The following is a 17,689-nucleotide window of genomic DNA, read 5'->3' as shown; positions in this document are numbered from 1 at the left end:
AGGTTTCCCTGCATGCTTTTCCTCGTATATGGAAATTCATATTTTTACGTCATCCATTATACACAGAATGTTGCAATGTTGCGAAGAAATTTTAATATCAATTTAACGTTCATTTTGAAATTATTATCGGATCGCCTTTATTTGAAAGAAATTGATTCCAATTTTTAATATAACTTTTACATACAGTTTAAATGTGCAAATAAAAAAATATTTTAATTGTTAATTTTATCTTAAATGTTACATTTTTTTTATGTATATTATCTATATATATACGTATTTGAAAACAGAAAAACATTTCACGAACAATTTCTTATAAAATATTAAAAATTTTAAGTTATTTACATACAAATATGAAAAAAAGTATATTATTCCTAGTTTAAATTAGGCGCGACGCATGCGCAGTACGATATCCTATAAAAGCGTTTGAAAAATTCAAATTTCATGATCAAACTGAAACGCGTCGTGTCGGTGTGAAAAATTTACAATATTAATGTAAAGTTCTTATTAAAATATCGTTAAAATAACTTGCAAAATCGAATGATCGTGTGAATAAGGTAACGTGTAAAGTTATAAGTATATAATATTGTGAATATATAGTGAAATAAGTGAAATAATGAAGAAAATATTGGTAGCCTTTCATCATAGGATGGGAATCAACATGTAAGTACAAAAAGTTTACGAATAATTTTATTTTATTTTACAAAATAATAGTATTGAATATATCAATAAGATATATTTCGTGAATAATTTAAAATAGAAATAATATATACTTATAAAATTAAATAAAATAAGTTCAAATTCATTTAACTGAATACAGTATAACATTTATTAAATTTTTTAATTACACTGAGTACATCAGAATATATCAAAACAGATTATACAAAGATAAGATAATTAAATTTTATTCTTTTTATTGATCTATTTGGATCAACTTCATTATTTATATATATATATATATGTTCCAATTTAATTATGTATTTTAAAGTGAAAATAAATATAAAATAGACAGGTAGTCATCATTTAATGAAAAGTATATTTATAGTAAGATTACTTTTTGTACAAATTTTTTCTACTTTACTTTCCTTACTTTGTTCATGATATATGTAATTATGCACACAATTTAAAAATTATACAGATTTTACTTCTACTTTGGATGCTGCATAATATTAAAATTAAATTACTTACACTATTCAACACTCTACAATTGGAATGTTCTGTTAAATAATAATGGCATTTTTTAACTACACTTTTAAAAAGTGGCAGTATACAATAAATTATCACTCTCAAAAAAAATGTTAGATAATTTTAAAATTTAATATAAATATTATCTGTTAAAAGCAATGTAAAAAGCAACAGTATTTTGGTGATTAATCTTCATACTAGTTCATGAATATACACTTGATCTCAACTGTAACATTCCTACTTAAACATAAAATCGGTTTCTACAATTTTGATTATCTATTATACAGAATTATTGACAGATATGTGTAACGAATCCATAGAGTATCTTCTTTCTTGTTGTGTTGTTTTTAACCACTGTTTATGTTCACACAAATAAGGGTACAATGGTACCACTAAGACACTGATATCATCAACTGATGCCATGGGTGAAAATTTTTCATCTGTTTCTTCGAGATTCTCTGATTTACCAACCCAAGCTCGTCCAACTAATCTACCGCGTGCTGCTTGTACCAATTCTTGAGCACCCATTGTAAGCCTGTAACAGAAATAATTTCGTAATCTCTATTTCTAATATAGTTTTCAATTCAGATAAAAAAATACCTATATTCTAATGATGGATTATCAGGAGCGAGTGTTTTTCTAAGTATATTCGCTGCTGTTTTATCTGATACAACATCCCAAAGTCCATCTGTAGCTACAATAATACAGTCACGTTCTGTGAGATTACAACTATCTAAATTTATAGATTGCACTTCAGGTTGTGATGACAGGAATGGTTTTATATTAACTCCTGTACTGGCCGCTTTTAAGCCATGATCTCCGAAACCACGCGTTACTCCTATAGTACCCATTACTCGACTCTGTATAATAAAAGTTGTACAAAAAAATTATGTTTATATCAACTATCGTCGTAATCTTTCTAGTCTTAAGAATGTTGTTTATTTACTCTTTTTCCGTGTCCAGAGATAAGAGGTAGCTTTAAATCGGAAATTGTTAATACTTTATATGCCCAACCAGTCATATAAGGTTCTCTATACAAAACCATAGATCCTAATTCTTTTTGCAAAGGTCTTTTTCTAAATTCAAGTGGTGTGAAATGACCTTTCAGTAATTCGGTACTTCTTAGAAAACCTAATGCTCTGACGCGATTCGATTCTGAATCAGGAGTATGATCTCTTGTTAAAGCACGTTGACTTTCTCCCAAAACTAATACAGCTCTGTCAAATTATATATTTGATATTAATCATTTTAATATACAATCCATATTAGAAATAACTGTTGAAATGTTCACCTTGAATCACCAGCACCTGCAGCATACAATCTACCATTCAAAAATAAAATGGTAATTGCTGTACAACCTCCACCTCCTCCTTGAGCTTGTACTTCTACCATTTGATCCATTTGTCTATATGCTAATTCAATAGCACCAATTACTAAATCTCTTCCTTTTATGAGTTCATCTTCATCTTCATTTAGTAACATGTTACCAGGTATTGCCATTAATCTTCCCTATAAAATCAATATATATTTAACAAAATATAATATGAATTATAGTTAAGATAGACAATTTGAATAAAATTTTTTACAAGAATTATCCTATGTAAGTGTAATCTTGCTGTTAAAGCTACTTGATAACCAGCATGTCCATCAAACATAGAGAACATGACATAAGGCAATGTAACATTAACATCTGCTAGTTTAAGATCTCCTCTAGTTGCAGATGTTTGGTCTTCATTCCATGTACTTTTTCCAGCATTTATGCATTCTGCATATCCAGCACACCATGGTAATCGACTTAAGTCTCTTGGAACTATAATTGGTCTTACTCTATGATCAGCACTTACCTATTAATTATATAAATAAATGATTTTATTACTGATTATAACATCATAAAAATATATTTTATATTTAATCAATAGCAATTCTTACTTGAGTTTCTTCTGTTGTTAATCCTAGAAAACTAGGTCTACTATATGGTTTATTTTCTACTTCTGTAACGATATTTAAATTAAGATAATCTGTTACTGTTTCATTATCTGAATCAGTAGGATATTGTAGGCCAAGTTCACTTCCGCCCACAACATTCATTAATACTGATTTAACTCTGTTCAACATTTTTTCTTTGCTATTTATAAATACAAGAATAAGAAATATAGTATATTATAAATCTAATAGACTTTATCATAACACATATTTTGGGAGGTATGATAAAGGAAAGGTATGACTTCCTATCTTAGTAATTGATTCTATTTTACTTTTTATCAAAAGATGTGAATTCACATCTATGTACAACATTAGCAATGAGAAAATGTAAAATTTTAATTGCTAATTTAGTTATCTGTTATCTGTCAATTATCAATCACAAAATTAATTCCACACTAAGAATAATATTCTTATAATCTCAATAACACTATTTAAAAATAAAATACTTATATGATTATACTTCGGATTATTCATAAGTCTGTATTCTCTTTAATTGGTATCATTTTGTTGACAAATAGTTGTCAACAATAAGATAGGTTATTTCCTGACATGAGTAGCAGGTAGCTGTTTTACCATGAACAACATATAATCTAGATTTCATATCAAATATTTTTATATTTCATGTATTTAAAGTTTAAAAATTTTTAAACTATTCATTTAAATAGAATTAAACATTATCAATATAGTATAGAATAAAATTATAATTTTAAATACATTGATACATATGTATTGATAACATAAATAAAGCATCTGTCATCTTCATATTGTCACAAATCTATTGTATACTTCATCTATGATTTTGAATATTGTTTCTAGTTTTGTAGTAATACTACACAATGTTTTCTCTGTTTGATTCTCTGTTTATATTAATATTACTGGATTTGTCATATTAAAAGAATGGAAAACAGGCAATATTTATAATATATAATAAAAATTTGATGACATTGTGTGTCATTTGTATGAATTGTTTATAAAAATTTAATATATATAGAAAATATTTCATAAATTAAACATGTCAAAAGCAAAAAAAAGTGCATACAGTAGTGAGGTAATTTCTTTTATATTATTTATCTTTTATTAGTATTCAATAAGTATATATTCATATACTTCTGGTGAATAAATATTTATTATAATTTGATTAATAAGAAATAATATTTTAGGAAGGTAGTAGTTCGTCTGGTAGTTCTTCTTCATTATCATCTGATGAAGAAGTAGATGTTAGAGATTTAAAATCAATTAAAGAATATTTGTCAGATCGTAGAGAATTAGCTAGGCAACTTTTCAAATCTGTTAAAGCTGAAAAAATACGCATGATGTTGCCTCAAACATTAAAGGTATATTTGTTTTTTCCATCATTTGATGGATTAAATAAATTGTTGAAAGAAATACATAATATATGATATAGTTCACATAATTATCCTTTCAGAAAATGGATTTTGGACAATTAGAAAAATGGTGTGCTAATGAATTAAGTGGTATGTCCAAAAGCCGTATATTATGTATTTTAAATGGAAAACCTATGTTAGAATCATCAGATACAAGTGAAACAGATGATTCAGGTATAGTTATGCAATTTAGAACTAGCACATATAGTAATTTAAATATATTATATTATATTTATTATTATAAATATATTATATTTAAATTACATTATTTTCATAACAATAGGACCTTCTTTAGAAATTATCTCAGATACCGAAGAATGGTTTACTGATGAAGATATATCTAAAAAGGATGAAGGTTCAAAGACACTTAAAGGAAAAATAAAGAAGGAAAGAATTAAACAAAAAGGGAAATCTCAAGTTATCAAAAAAAATGATAGTAAGAAAGTTCCTGATAACACTTATAAGAATGTACAAGTAAAAAAGGAAGATGATACAGATAAAAATAAAGAAAAAGAAGCTGATAGTTTATTAGATTTATTAGAGTTAGAAATGCGCGCAAGGGCAATAAGAGCATTAATAAGAAAAGAGGAAGATATAATACCAAATACATCTAAATCTGTGACAGATAATGATATTTCAAATAAAACTGCTGCAGCTAAGGCTGAACAAGATGAAATAAAAGAAAAGGAAAATTGCAGAAGGCAATTGGAAAGAATTATTAGTGCTCAGCAAAATAGTGCTGAAGATGAAGATGTGGTATTAGTTGTTCAACCAACTCCAACTATCGAATTACTCTCTAGCGACAGTGAAGGAGAACCTCATAGTGGAGTACGTGTAAATAAAAAATTACAAAATGAACGAGTTATAGAAAACGAAGACAATATTAATCATATTGAAAATAGAGATTTAAATAATGTACATAATATTAATAGTATAGAAAATTTGAAGGAAGATAATATAATAAAAAGTTCAATAGAAATTCATCAAGAAATAAATAGTACACAAAAAAATGAAGTTCTTAAACGTATTCATAGCAATAATGCACTTCATAAAGATAATCAATCAAAATCTAGTAGCAAAAGGCGAAAAACAAAGAAAAAATCGCATATAAAAGAACAATCAAAAGATATAACTTTCGAAGTAAACGCGCAAAGTAATGTTAGTCAAAATGTAATAGATATAAAAAATAATGATTGTTCGAATATAAAATTAAATGAAAAAGAAGAAAATAATGTTAAACATGATAATTCATCACCAAATAAACAAAATTCCATCGAAACGTTAGGAATATCAAGCAAAGTAGTTTTAGATGAAGAGAAATCTATAGATTTAGATGAGATAATCGATTTAGATAATTATTGCGACGATATGGATGATATAGAAAATAACGAGAATGATAAAAATAATCAAATTGTAGAAAATAAGCAATCGAATCCACAAATGGCAGAAAATTCTTCACAAAAATCCAATGCAACCGAAACTTGGGCGAGTCGTTACTATCAGACAGACGATGTTCAAAGTGTGATAAAAGAATCAAAGATTCAATCGGAAATTCGTAAACGATTACGAGAACGTCAAAGACTTTCTAAACTTAATACATCTCCTAAAAATCCTCCCTCATCACCACCTACAATAGAAACTACTAATAACAAAGTTACAGAGAAACATCCAATGGGATCGGTTGACGAATATTTGGCTTTAAAACACACTGCCGCTACAAGTCTTACTGATAGTAATTGTGGTTCTAACACAATGAAAGACAAAGCAGATATAAATAGATCAATTGAAAACGATCTTGTGTATTCTAAGAACCAAAAGATTGATAAAGAAAGTAATTTAAGTGATAACATAAATATCGATGATACAGTTATTACAAAACATGAAAAAATAGTTAATACGATAAACATGAATCCCGGTTAATATAATTCTTCTGTATATCTATTACATTATATTAATAATATTTACATTAGTTACTGTATTTATACGTAAACAGTTCTGAAAGTTATAGCATTATGAATATTGTCTTCCAATAATTCGGTGTAATATCAATTTTGTACAAAATTTTTGTTATCATTTAACGTTTAATAAATTGCAATTTTTTTCCTGTAATTATAAAAATTGAAGAAAAAGAAAATAATTATAAAAGAAAATTGATTTTGATTTTAATTCATTAATAGAATTACGTAGTACATACGAAGAACTTAACGAGTATATTTCATTAAATAGAAATATAGAATTAAATTGGCTAATAGTTAATAAACCAATTTCTATAAAAATATTTATATTTATATGTGAATTTTAAAATCGTTGTGTAATAAGTGCCTATAAACGATGAATTTCATTATATGAATGAAAAAAAAAAGTAATTAATAATTTTTTGATAGTAGCAACATTAAAAGCAATTTTTACACATGGATGCTATCTGTTACATCATTAGTTATAATCGCTATCTTATCGCTTTGTAAATCGTGATTTTAAAATAAATTTAAGATATGATAAAATTCAAAGAATTATAACTCAAAATCATACCTATTTTTAATAATTGGAAATAATCAAATTTAACACTTTCGATATATCATTTTTACACATGTATACGCATGATTGATGTTTTTTTGTTACGATTAAAAAATAAAGTCATACGATTGACGTTTCATCTATTTATTATTATCAAGGAGATTGTATCTAATCATATATATATATTTTTTTTATAAAGTTACCAATTAAAAGATGATATATGAATACATGACTCATACCGCATGTTACGTATGCGTCTTTATCTGTATCTTACCATACGAGTATTTTATAATCCAATCATTGCCTTTTGTACTTTCATTTCTCTGATTTTTATCGTTTGAAATAATGCGAAATTACCTGTTCTTCACAATTTTCTCTTTATAAAATCGATACAAATCTACGTATATTTTTTAACTTTTTCTAAGTTTCAAAATCATATATGTACGTAAAACAAACAATTCCTTTTATCGGTATCCATCCAAATCCTTTATTTTTAAAAATATTATCTTTAACTTTTAAGAAAAAGAAGTTTAAATTTAATAAAAAAAAAAATGATAAGCTAAGAAGAAAAAGAGGAGAATAATAATAAACAGTTTTTACGCACGAATAATTTATTACGATTGAAACGAAACGAGTTGCGGCGCGGAAGTAAAGATCGAACATTCAATCATTCGTGTGCACTTGTAACGCATAAGCGACCTAGGAAGTGCACGGATCGGTGTCCACGTAATCTCATTGACTTTGTAGGTTCGCCTGCGAATGCTGTGGAAAGCATTACGTTCGTACACACGAACACCAATCGAAAAGATTTTTCAGAGCCACGACGGTCTTGGCACACGGAAACTTTCGATCGGTTCGATGGGTGGTTCCGGTCCCGTGAAACTTGGAAAGTTTCTCCGCGACGATGCAAATACGAGATACGAGAAAGGGAGAGGGAGAGGCCGAGGTAACTTTGTACAGGAGACAAGAAAAGCCGATGGTACTCTCTGCATCGTGCGAGACAGATTGTTGACAAAGGTTCGAGTGGAATTTAAATGAGTATAATCCTGCACCGTGTTGCGCAACACCAGGAATTTCTAGATGGTGGTCCACTTCCGATGAAAGTTGCATTTACAATTCCGCGACACGGCACATACCGGTTAATAGGGCGATAAATTCAGATGTCACCGTTGCCACTACTCTTTTACAAGGATTTCTCAGATCGAGTATGTGGAGCGTAATATACTAGTATCATATTACACGTGTTTATCTCTAGTTGTGAATTTCTATTTATGCTTCTGTTATTAATAATAATGCGAGGATTTAATGCAGTAGATACGTGGAATGGAATATCGTTTAGACAGATGATATAATAATTAAACAGAGAGATTAAAAAGTAATTTGCCGTATTAAATGGATTATTCAGAGATATGATATTATGCGATTAATAAAAGAGAAAATAAAAGAGAAATATTCGGATATAAATAGCGACGAGCGTAATTCTCGTTTTCAATAATGTTAATTAAACCGGAGGAGGGCATAACGATTCGGTGTTATTTTCCACGTGGCTCCTCCTTTCCCTCGGGAATTCGATAAAGTTTTATCAAGGAGAAACGTGGCCTAGGCGCTGGAAGTAATTTGTCGCACCCCTGTGAAATTACGGTCCAGTAATTACGATGAAGTTACGATCTTATTTTACTTACAACTCTGCCTCTCTCATTAGGATTATGGTGTAAATCGGAGGAGAAGTTCTTCGTTAACGTTACTTACTTAAAATATGTTCCTCGAACTTGTCAATATTATTCGAGCGATATTGCATTGCTCGTGCTTCTTTCCACGCTTTTTCACGCCACGGCATCGATCCATTTTTCCCAATTAATTTAACGTTTTCTTTCGTTTTGCAATGCAATAAAGGGGAGAGGGGGGGATGCGCGGGCAAGTAAAACGCAAACTCGAGGCGCATACGTGTTGACAGAACCAATATTAACGTACCGTTGACGATCATTTCTCGTGCAAACAAGCTTGTCTATCGACGAACGTGACGGATCGTATGGAACGAAGGATTCCACGCTCCCCTCACGTTGCCACGACGCGATGCACCGTCTGCCATCTTGGAATGCCACAAATTTCGTAGTTCTACGCGAGCGAAAAAAAGAACAGAGAAAAGTAAGAATGCATCATTAGACATTGGAGTTGTGTCGGGGAATTTGCGTCGATTTTAAAAACATTCGAGGAATTCATTTCCGCTTACCGCTTTCCCGCGAGCTTAAAACGATATCGATATTGGAAATACTTTATACTTCCGGGGTTATGGATGTATTATAAATTTCCATTTTCCATGGATATATACGATTCCATTTGGTCGATTTTGTTGACACGTGTAGCAAGTTTTATACGTTAGAAAGTGAAGGGGAATATCAGAAATGCATGGGCTGTAAGGCAAATAAGAGAGATGTTTCGTCATATATCGTAAGAAAACAAAAAGGAAAATTGAAACAGGAAGAAATAAAAGATCGAAATATTTCTTCATACGTGTAGCAAACTCGTTCGAATTCTTGTTACATTATTATATCGTATGTTTAGAAACGTAATACGTTTGTCGATAATAATCACGAAAATCATAGGCTTTCGTATTATTTCTATAGTTGAAACGAGAAGGTAGCTCTTTTATTTTGACGTTGCGAAACGTTTCCTCCCGAACATCGCTTTCGAATTCAATCATAACTAATGACATTTTGACTACTGTTCTTTTTACGCGTATCTTTAATGAATCGTAACGAATGATAAAAGTGAGACAAAACTATCGTGGAAAAAAAGATGGATATATATATATATATATAAAGAAATAGTTACGTTAATCCGCATTATGCTCATATAAGGCAAGTCTTTTCTTTTTATCAATCTCCTTCGTAATGCAAAAAATAGTTCACTCAACATTAATGAAACTTAGAATCGTGTGAATTGAATCGAATCTCGGCGCAAAAAAAAAAAAAAAAACAAAAGGCAGGCTATCCTGTCTAAAATCGAGCAAAATGGCGGAAATAATAACACTTAGAAGAGATTGTTTCACGATAACGTTAACCATCGTAATTGGTGCGTAGAGTGAGAAGCTCTTGACGCAACGTTCCGATTTCCACGATATATCGGAATAAAAAGTGGTGCGAACGTGAAGGTAGCTCCTTACTCGTCCCTTCCGAGATTTCAATTCCTGACAGAAGAGACACAATAGAGATTGATGCAAGCGCCAAGTCACGATTCCTCGCGTTGTAGAACGAAAAGGAAAGGTGAATAAAAAAAAGAAAAGAAAACGGAAAGGAAAATAAGACACTTCGTTCCAAACCTGGTTGCGTAACACAGGTAGACGCGTCTACTTCAAACTGCGGCACGTTCTGATTTCTCGGAAACGCCTGATGTTCGACGATTTCGCGCCAATTTCTGGGGAACGAGGAAGCATGAAAATCGCTTGTGTGTGTGGCGCGAATAAATAATTGGGAATGTATAGATACACATATATATATATATATATATATATATATATATATACAAGCAATAAGATTCGAAAAATAGGAAACGGAAGAGCAACGAACTTTAGAAAGATCGACGTGTAATATCAATGTTTTGTAAAAATAGAACAAAAAGTCGAGGATTTATCGATCGATTTTTTTTTTGTCTAGTTTGATGAAATATACTTTCAATTATACGGTGCGAAATATTTATAATCTTATGGCTCGTAAAATGAAACATTGCGTAAAAGATATCGGAAGCATTACTCACAGTCAATGATACCTTTCTAAAAGTTAGTTACGAGCAAGCTTCTGTAATATTTTACAAGCGTCGATATTTCATCGAGTTATTTCGCTCGGTTAACGCGAAACAAACAAATATAATACATGGAAAGGAAAGAATACGTTTTCGAGAAAAGAAAACGTTTACGTTACGATTGAGAGAAACGTAATTTATGCAATTGATGTACTTTGAGACCAGTATATATATATATATCGTCGAGGAACGTCGTATCTGCATCTTTCTGTTCCTCTTTGCACATGAACGCCATTCACATGCGCTGATCGAAGAAATCTCTCTCGCTCTCTCTTTCTCTATCTCTCTTGTATAAACTTCCTAGATCATTAAATATGATTATCTTGCTCGGCGCACGTTAAATAACGTGATTTGCTAACTAACCGTTCGTGTGTGCCTTCGTATATAGAAAAATATCGGTAAGCAGGCTGTTATATATACGAAAACTCGTCTGGCCAGCAGGAGATAAACTTGGGTAATTGTATCTTAAAAATACAAGATAGATATTAGGTAGATATTACGTAATAATTTTTGCTTCAACGCGATTTGATAAACTGGTTTCAAATAATATTCGTGCCTATCTCTTTCTCTATTTGAGTAAGTGTTTGATTAATCAAAGTAATTAGACGATTAATTTTCATTATAACATTATCATGTTTACGATCGATTATTTCCTCGATCAATTCGCTCGATAAATCGTGCTATCTATTATTCATTTCGCCCGTTTATTTCTGTAAATCGGCGATAATCTGTTCACCGTGCAGTTCGAAACGCAGAGCAAGTTACATCGATATAATTTAATCGATCGATGACCGATCGAAACGCGATTGTTACCACGCAGTTTGATCGTGGATTGGACAAGGTCGATAGAACGTATATTCGCAGAGGGCATTCGTCAATGTGCCAAAATTGTCGTAAGCACGTTTCCTTGTTCGAATCCTGGCGGATTCGCTGAACCAAGCAAACCGCAATCGCATACGATACGCCTCTGTAATTTCGTGCGCAACGTAACGAACTTGCGTTGCACACTGCGACGCCTACAAAAACCCTCTTTTCCCAGATTTTAAAATCCGTTTATACGGATTCTGGGGTCACTTTCAGTTTCTGCTCGCCGGGAGATTATCGTGCGCGCGCAAAGGGAAAACGAACGTTGCACGCGGAAATGAAATCAGACTGGGCGGAAAGAGGGTTTGGCTGTGACGTCGAATTACGATTTTATTTCGTCCTATTCGTTTTTCCATCTCCCCCTCCCCTCGAGACTTATTCCCGCAAAGTAAATATAATATTCGCTAAAGCAAATATTTTTCCTAAATTAAATTTCCCGTAGAAATAATAGAATCGTCGTCGATTTTTATGAGATAGACGACGAGAGAGGGAAGTGATGAGGGATGGGGCGTCGAAAACATCAAGATTGCTCAAAGAGAATGCACACGTATGTCGTCAAATAATGCAATACTTTTACGCAGATAAAAAGACGTTCGTTTTCCCTTTCTATTAATTCGCGTTACGCAGATAGAAAACGTATAGATGTATCTTTATCTCGCTGACAACACTTCGGTTACAGAACAGGTGTACCTCCGTAACGTAACATTAATCGGTGAAAGTCTCGATTCCAGTCCGATCGCGTAACCGTCAAAGCGATTCTCTCCCTTCCGAGCAATCTTATGTCTCCTAACATTACATAATCGGTTTGTTATGTATAAAAAAATATCGCTTTATTCGTTCATAAAAAAAAAAAAAACATATCGTACAATAGAATACAATTTGACGATGTTGGGGATCACGGATGAATACAATATTGGTACATTTCGAGACTGACGTCTGCCACGGCAGAAGGGCTACTACGTTTCCTCGCCGATCAGTCCTCTTCACGTTTCGACCAGCAAACGTTCTCGAAAGATCGAATTTACGAAATTACCGACCGACGCGATCTCGTCCCGACCGACGAACGAAACGTACGAAAGACTACGATGCACCGCCGAGTCTTTGGTTCAGTAATGTTCGTGACCTCCGAAACCGCCTCCGAAACCGCCTCCGAAATCGTGGCCGCCGCCTAAGCTGAGCCCACCTTCGAAACCTCCACCGCCGAATCCTCCTCCGTGCTCCTTAACGATAAGCGGCACAGGCTCCTTCACGACCACCGGCACCTTGACAGGGTAGGGCACTGGTTTTGGTACCGTGACAGGCACCTTGACCGGCACCTTGACCGGCAAAGGTACTTTTATCGGCACTTTGACCGGCACCTTGACAGGATACGGTACGGGCTTCTCGACCGGGTAGGGCACATGCTTCTCGACCGTGACCGGGTAAGGTTGGGGCACGTGGACAGGGACTGGCTTGTCGATCGGGACTTTGACCGGTACGCTGACAGGTACGGGTACGTGTTTCGTGACCTCAACGGGATAAGGTTCGGGCACGTGGACGGTCTTTGTGACCGTGACTGCCTTGATGTGATCGGTGGATATCTGCTCGCCTCCCAATCCGCCTCCCAATCCGCCTCCCAATCCGCCTCCAAATCCTCCACCTCCGCCGAAACCACCTCCAAACCCATGATCGCCCAAGCTAAGCTCCAAGCCGCGCTTCGTCTTCTCCTCCTTTGGTTGAACGCTCGACTCCGCCGTTTTTTTCGTCTCTTCGGCCATGGCCGAGAGGACCAGGCCGCAGATAAGTAAGATCTGAAGAGAATAAATTATGGGTTATTAACTTTGCCTTGCATTTCTCATTGGAGAGAAGATTTGAGAGAGAGAGAGAGAGAGAGAGAGGATGGATCGGAATTTAGGAAAATTTTAGAAAGGAAATGATGGATGGAAAGGGAAACTTCGTTCGCACGTTCCAAGTAGATATTATTTTCTTCGAACAGAGAAATCTTCACCGATTCTTTTATTATTGCTCGAGTACGATTTTCGAATCGACAGCATCGAGGACGATAACGAGCTTGAATTTTTTTCACCGGTTACAGTTTCGTTTGCGCGCGAAGTGGAGAAACGGTGGAGTTCAAGTGGCTGGTCTTACTAGAGCTACTCACTTTCAGCTTCTCTGTGCTGTTCATGTTGGCCGACAGTGAGCACACTGGTTCCACGATGGTCTACCCTCGCTTTTATAGGGGACGCAACGGCCAGTCCAACGGCCAACTCGAGCGTGCCGATGAAATTGTTGCGGAGTAGGAAGTTAAGGAGAAGGAAAGGAAGAGAACGACGCCATGGACGACGCTTTCCTCCGTTGGCTTTTGTCAGCCAACATTTAGCGAGTCGGTACGCGTCTCGTTCGATTTCTTCCCTTAATACTCCTCGAGCTTTCGAAATCTCCTTTTTTAACAAATACAGGAAAGACTCCTTCGAGATCACTCTTCGATTCGTAATTTCACTCCCTCCCGCGATGTTCCTCCAAATTTTCATCAAGTTTCAAAATTTTCGGGAAAGAAAAATCCCGATTGAATTTCAACCCGATTTCAACTCGTCGGAATCGTAGAACGATCGACTTTAAACTTTCTCGTCACTTATCTTACGATTCCCGTGCCGGCGGAGTTTTCAATTACAGGATGAACCATCAGAGCGAACCGGAGCAACTAATACGGATTCAAGTTCGGTGTCTCTTTTTAATCCGATTACTTCTCACAATACGTTCCTACATCTCTGTACTCACATCCCCGAGAGGTTCATTAATATTAAGAGCTTAATTAAAGCGAGAAGCGAGTTATTAGGACTTCTCTAGGAGGTATTCAAGTTACATCCTCCGGTATCCTCGAACCATCTTTTTTTCCTTTTTTTTTTTTTTTTACCATCCGAAGAAACTTTTCTTCCTGCCGACAAACTTTTTTTATCCGTCCATCTATACCTGTCTCTGTGCAATTTCAACTTATATTCTATCTCTCGAAATTTCTCTTTTTTTTTTTTTTTTTTCATTTGTCTCGAAATAAAACGAAACGTTTCTCACACATAACTCGGTTAAAATTAAATTCGCTTAACGCTAACTTTAATAATTTTTTTACCTCGACACGAAGTAACTATTTCAAAATGAAATAGTGACCGCGTCATCGATTTTCAACGACGAGAGATAGGCGACGATAAAAAAGTCTTATACGATATTCTCGAAGGAAAGGCGAACTATGCTCTCGAATCGGCCGTCGTAACCGGATCTATCCGATATATCGATGAAACTCGAGAGAGAACGTTATTCGCGGTTGATTCGGGGAGAGCCGAGTACCGAGATATTCCGCGTTTGCAACGATTTTTGGTTATCACTCGTAACTCCCGTGGGCGCAGTTAATTTCAGAATGACTTTGTACCACGATCTCCCCTGTTCGGCAGCATTAGAATATCCCCTCGTATCCATGGTTTATCAGGCTTATCGGCCGGGAATAAATTTCCATATATCTGAATTTGAATCTCCATATTTGAATCTGAAAATATTGATTTGACTCCTAGCCGGGGCGGCGTGATGCGTTTCGACGGAGCGAGGCGGTTCGATTGGGGAGGGGAGGGGAGGGTTCGATCCGGGCCGGATGAAAAGTGAGAGGAAGATGTTTGTCGATAGTTTCTGTCTCACCTTCCACCCGGATTAAATTGTTTTCGATGAATTTATAGTGATTTGCCGCGGTCGCAATCTCCTCGGACTAGAAAGCGATTTCCATACGAGAACGAAGTTTGTCGATAAAAGTTCGATAGAATTCCGCGCATCATCGTGGATAGCGTGAAAGCGATCGGTGGATACCGATATATGGAGGTTTCGTTCAAATTTATGATGTATCGTCGTTTCGACGATAACACCCTGGCCGGGTCGAAGCGAAGACGGCCACCGAGTGATGTAACGAACCACTTTAATTAGATGAAACGTCACTACTCTGGTAATTGCGCAAACCGCACAGTGACTGCGGTCCGCTTGTTTCTCGTCTCGCAGTCTCATTTACCGAATTTGAAACTAATAACACGGGCCGGCGGAGCCAGTTGACCAATTTTCCTCTCATCGATAATAATTTGGCACGTATCGCGCCGCCATTACGAGCCTTTCACCTCTTAATAATTAAAGGTGTTAAGATTTGTAAAATGCGATCTCAGCACTTTCCTCCGCATTTTAATCATTTTCGATCGTCGACGAATACGTAATTACGTGGTCCCGTCTTTTTAATCGAGTCGAGAAATTCGAACGTGTAACCCAAAAATAAAAAAAAAAAGAAAAAAAGAAGAAGCGAAATATTACGAAATCGTTCTTTTTTTTTTTAAATGAAATCTATTAGAAACCTTTTATATCAATTTTCATCTTTACAATATTACGTACACGGAACTTTGTTAACTAAGTGCTCGAGATCGCATTACGTGTGGGATCCATTATCGTGTATGATATTTTGTCCATATTATTTCTGCAGTTCTTGCTTTCTAGTAATCCGCAATTTACAACGCTATAAAATTATGTAAACGTTTGCGCATTATGTTACCTCTGGTCGCCGATACTCCGCAAATATTTTTATCGTCTTAATTTCTCTCTTCTCCTTATAAATAATTACTTTAAAGGCAATTTTTAATAATTATTTGAGAGAAATTCCTCGCACGAGTATTTCGTATTTTCGTATTTCGCAGAGGCCACCCCGTGTCATTTCGCGAATTCTTTCCATCCCCCAAGAATCTTCCCAAGAATCTTCGATACCCGAGATCGCGAATCGAACTTTGTATTCACGCGCCACAGTTACGGAAATGCGGCCTAAAGAGTACAAAGTAAATCCCCGTGGTCGAGTAGCGTGGAGGCAGACGGTAGGAGCGGAATTTTCGCCAAGTCTGCATTTCTGCTTCACCGACCGCAAACGTAACCTTATGCAATAATCGGAAAGGCTTTCGAGTCGGACAGACTGTGCTTCTCATGAATATATGGATGGATGTTCTCGCTCAAGGTGTTTATCAAGCCGTTTTCTAGTTACGCCCCTTCCCTTTTTCGCCCTTTTCGCGACCCTCTCCCTTCCTCCGCAAGCAAACATAACTCGCTTGAAAGAAAGCTTAAAGAAAGAAAAAAAGATATTTCGTTAAAAGGGATTTCGTCGTGTTCCCTCCTTTCGCCGATTTCCCTTTCACCATTCGCTTCTCTCACCTTCGCCTTCCTTTATTCCATCTATTTGTTAAATACGCCTTCTGCCCATGATTTCTGATGACTTTTAATCTTCGTTTATATTACGAATCCAATAATCTAACCGGTCACTATCGGTTATTTTAATCTAATAATCTCTTGTCCCTCGGGTGAAAAATTATAATTGATATAGGGAGATATGTATTGGCGCCCTTTACCGAGCCGTTTCAACTCGCAGAGCAGATTCTTTTTTTCCCAGCTCTGCTGAAAGCTACGTTTCTAGCATATCTGAAAGTGGTTCCTAATTAAATCGAATAATTTCGCAAACCCGGTTAAAATATTAGCTAGCTAGTGTGAAGAGTGAGAGTCGCGTATAATGTCAAAGTATCTATAAAGTGATTATAAAACTGGTCCTGGTGAAAAAGGTCCGCCGGGGAAAATATCGATGCGTTCGTAGCTTCGTTATTAATTACCAATATGGACACATCCGAGCGCACAGACTCGACTTTGGAATCGAAGACTCGTTTTTCACTGGAACCCGATTCAACGACAGGATTGTAATATTCTCGCAGGATTATAATATATCATGGTCGATCGTCGTAGATACAAATACGATTATTTAAATGGGAGGCCAGAAAGTTAGAAATCAATCCGATGAATCATCGACATCGAAGGAAGAAAAGATTAAAAAGATTCATACAACTTCGTGTACGAAGATACACGAATTTTTCTTTTCCTGAAAATTAAATCACCTGTTGCTCGAAAGAAGCTTAAAAACTATTCTCACATACATTTCC

General features: G+C 34.8%; 3 protein-coding genes across 4 annotated transcripts in view; 1 reads left to right on the top strand and 2 right to left on the bottom strand.

The window, feature by feature from the left end:
- Positions 1-1,015: 1,015 nt before the first annotated feature.
- Positions 1,016-3,696, bottom strand: LOC122720485 (protein phosphatase 1H). Its single transcript, XM_043947243.1, has 6 exons — positions 3,112-3,696; positions 2,769-3,026; positions 2,474-2,691; positions 2,129-2,399; positions 1,783-2,042; positions 1,016-1,717 (listed from the first exon to the last, which is right to left on the bottom strand). Exons 1-6 carry the CDS (start codon positions 3,295-3,297, stop codon positions 1,462-1,464), a joined length of 1,449 nt encoding a protein of 482 aa, XP_043803178.1. The 5' UTR covers positions 3,298-3,696; the 3' UTR covers positions 1,016-1,461.
- Positions 3,697-4,018: 322 nt separating this feature from the next.
- On the top strand, positions 4,019-6,953 carry LOC122720455 (uncharacterized protein DDB_G0287499). The gene is made up of 4 exons (XM_043947197.1): positions 4,019-4,213; positions 4,326-4,499; positions 4,592-4,724; positions 4,834-6,953. Exons 1-4 carry the CDS (start codon positions 4,178-4,180, stop codon positions 6,468-6,470), a joined length of 1,980 nt encoding a protein of 659 aa, XP_043803132.1. The 5' UTR covers positions 4,019-4,177; the 3' UTR covers positions 6,471-6,953.
- A 5,652-nt stretch (positions 6,954-12,605) lies between these two features.
- LOC122720508 (cuticle protein 79-like) overlaps positions 12,606-17,689 on the bottom strand; it is a 186,332-nt gene continuing 181,248 nt past the window's right edge. For both annotated transcript variants that reach the window (XM_043947271.1, XM_043947272.1), the window contains exon 2: positions 12,606-13,516. In XM_043947271.1, the coding sequence (XP_043803206.1) occupies positions 12,833-13,516 (684 nt within the window). In that variant the 3' untranslated portion in view covers positions 12,606-12,832. The remainder of the gene's footprint in view (positions 13,517-17,689) is intronic.

Source organism: Apis laboriosa, unplaced genomic scaffold (assembly GCF_014066325.1).
Source record: "Apis laboriosa isolate Shangri-la unplaced genomic scaffold, ASM1406632v1 scaffold12_cov154, whole genome shotgun sequence".
Taxonomy (NCBI): Eukaryota; Metazoa; Arthropoda; class Insecta; order Hymenoptera; family Apidae; genus Apis; species Apis laboriosa.
Note: the sequence above shows the minus strand (reverse complement) of the source record. Positions and strands in the feature narration are given on the sequence as shown.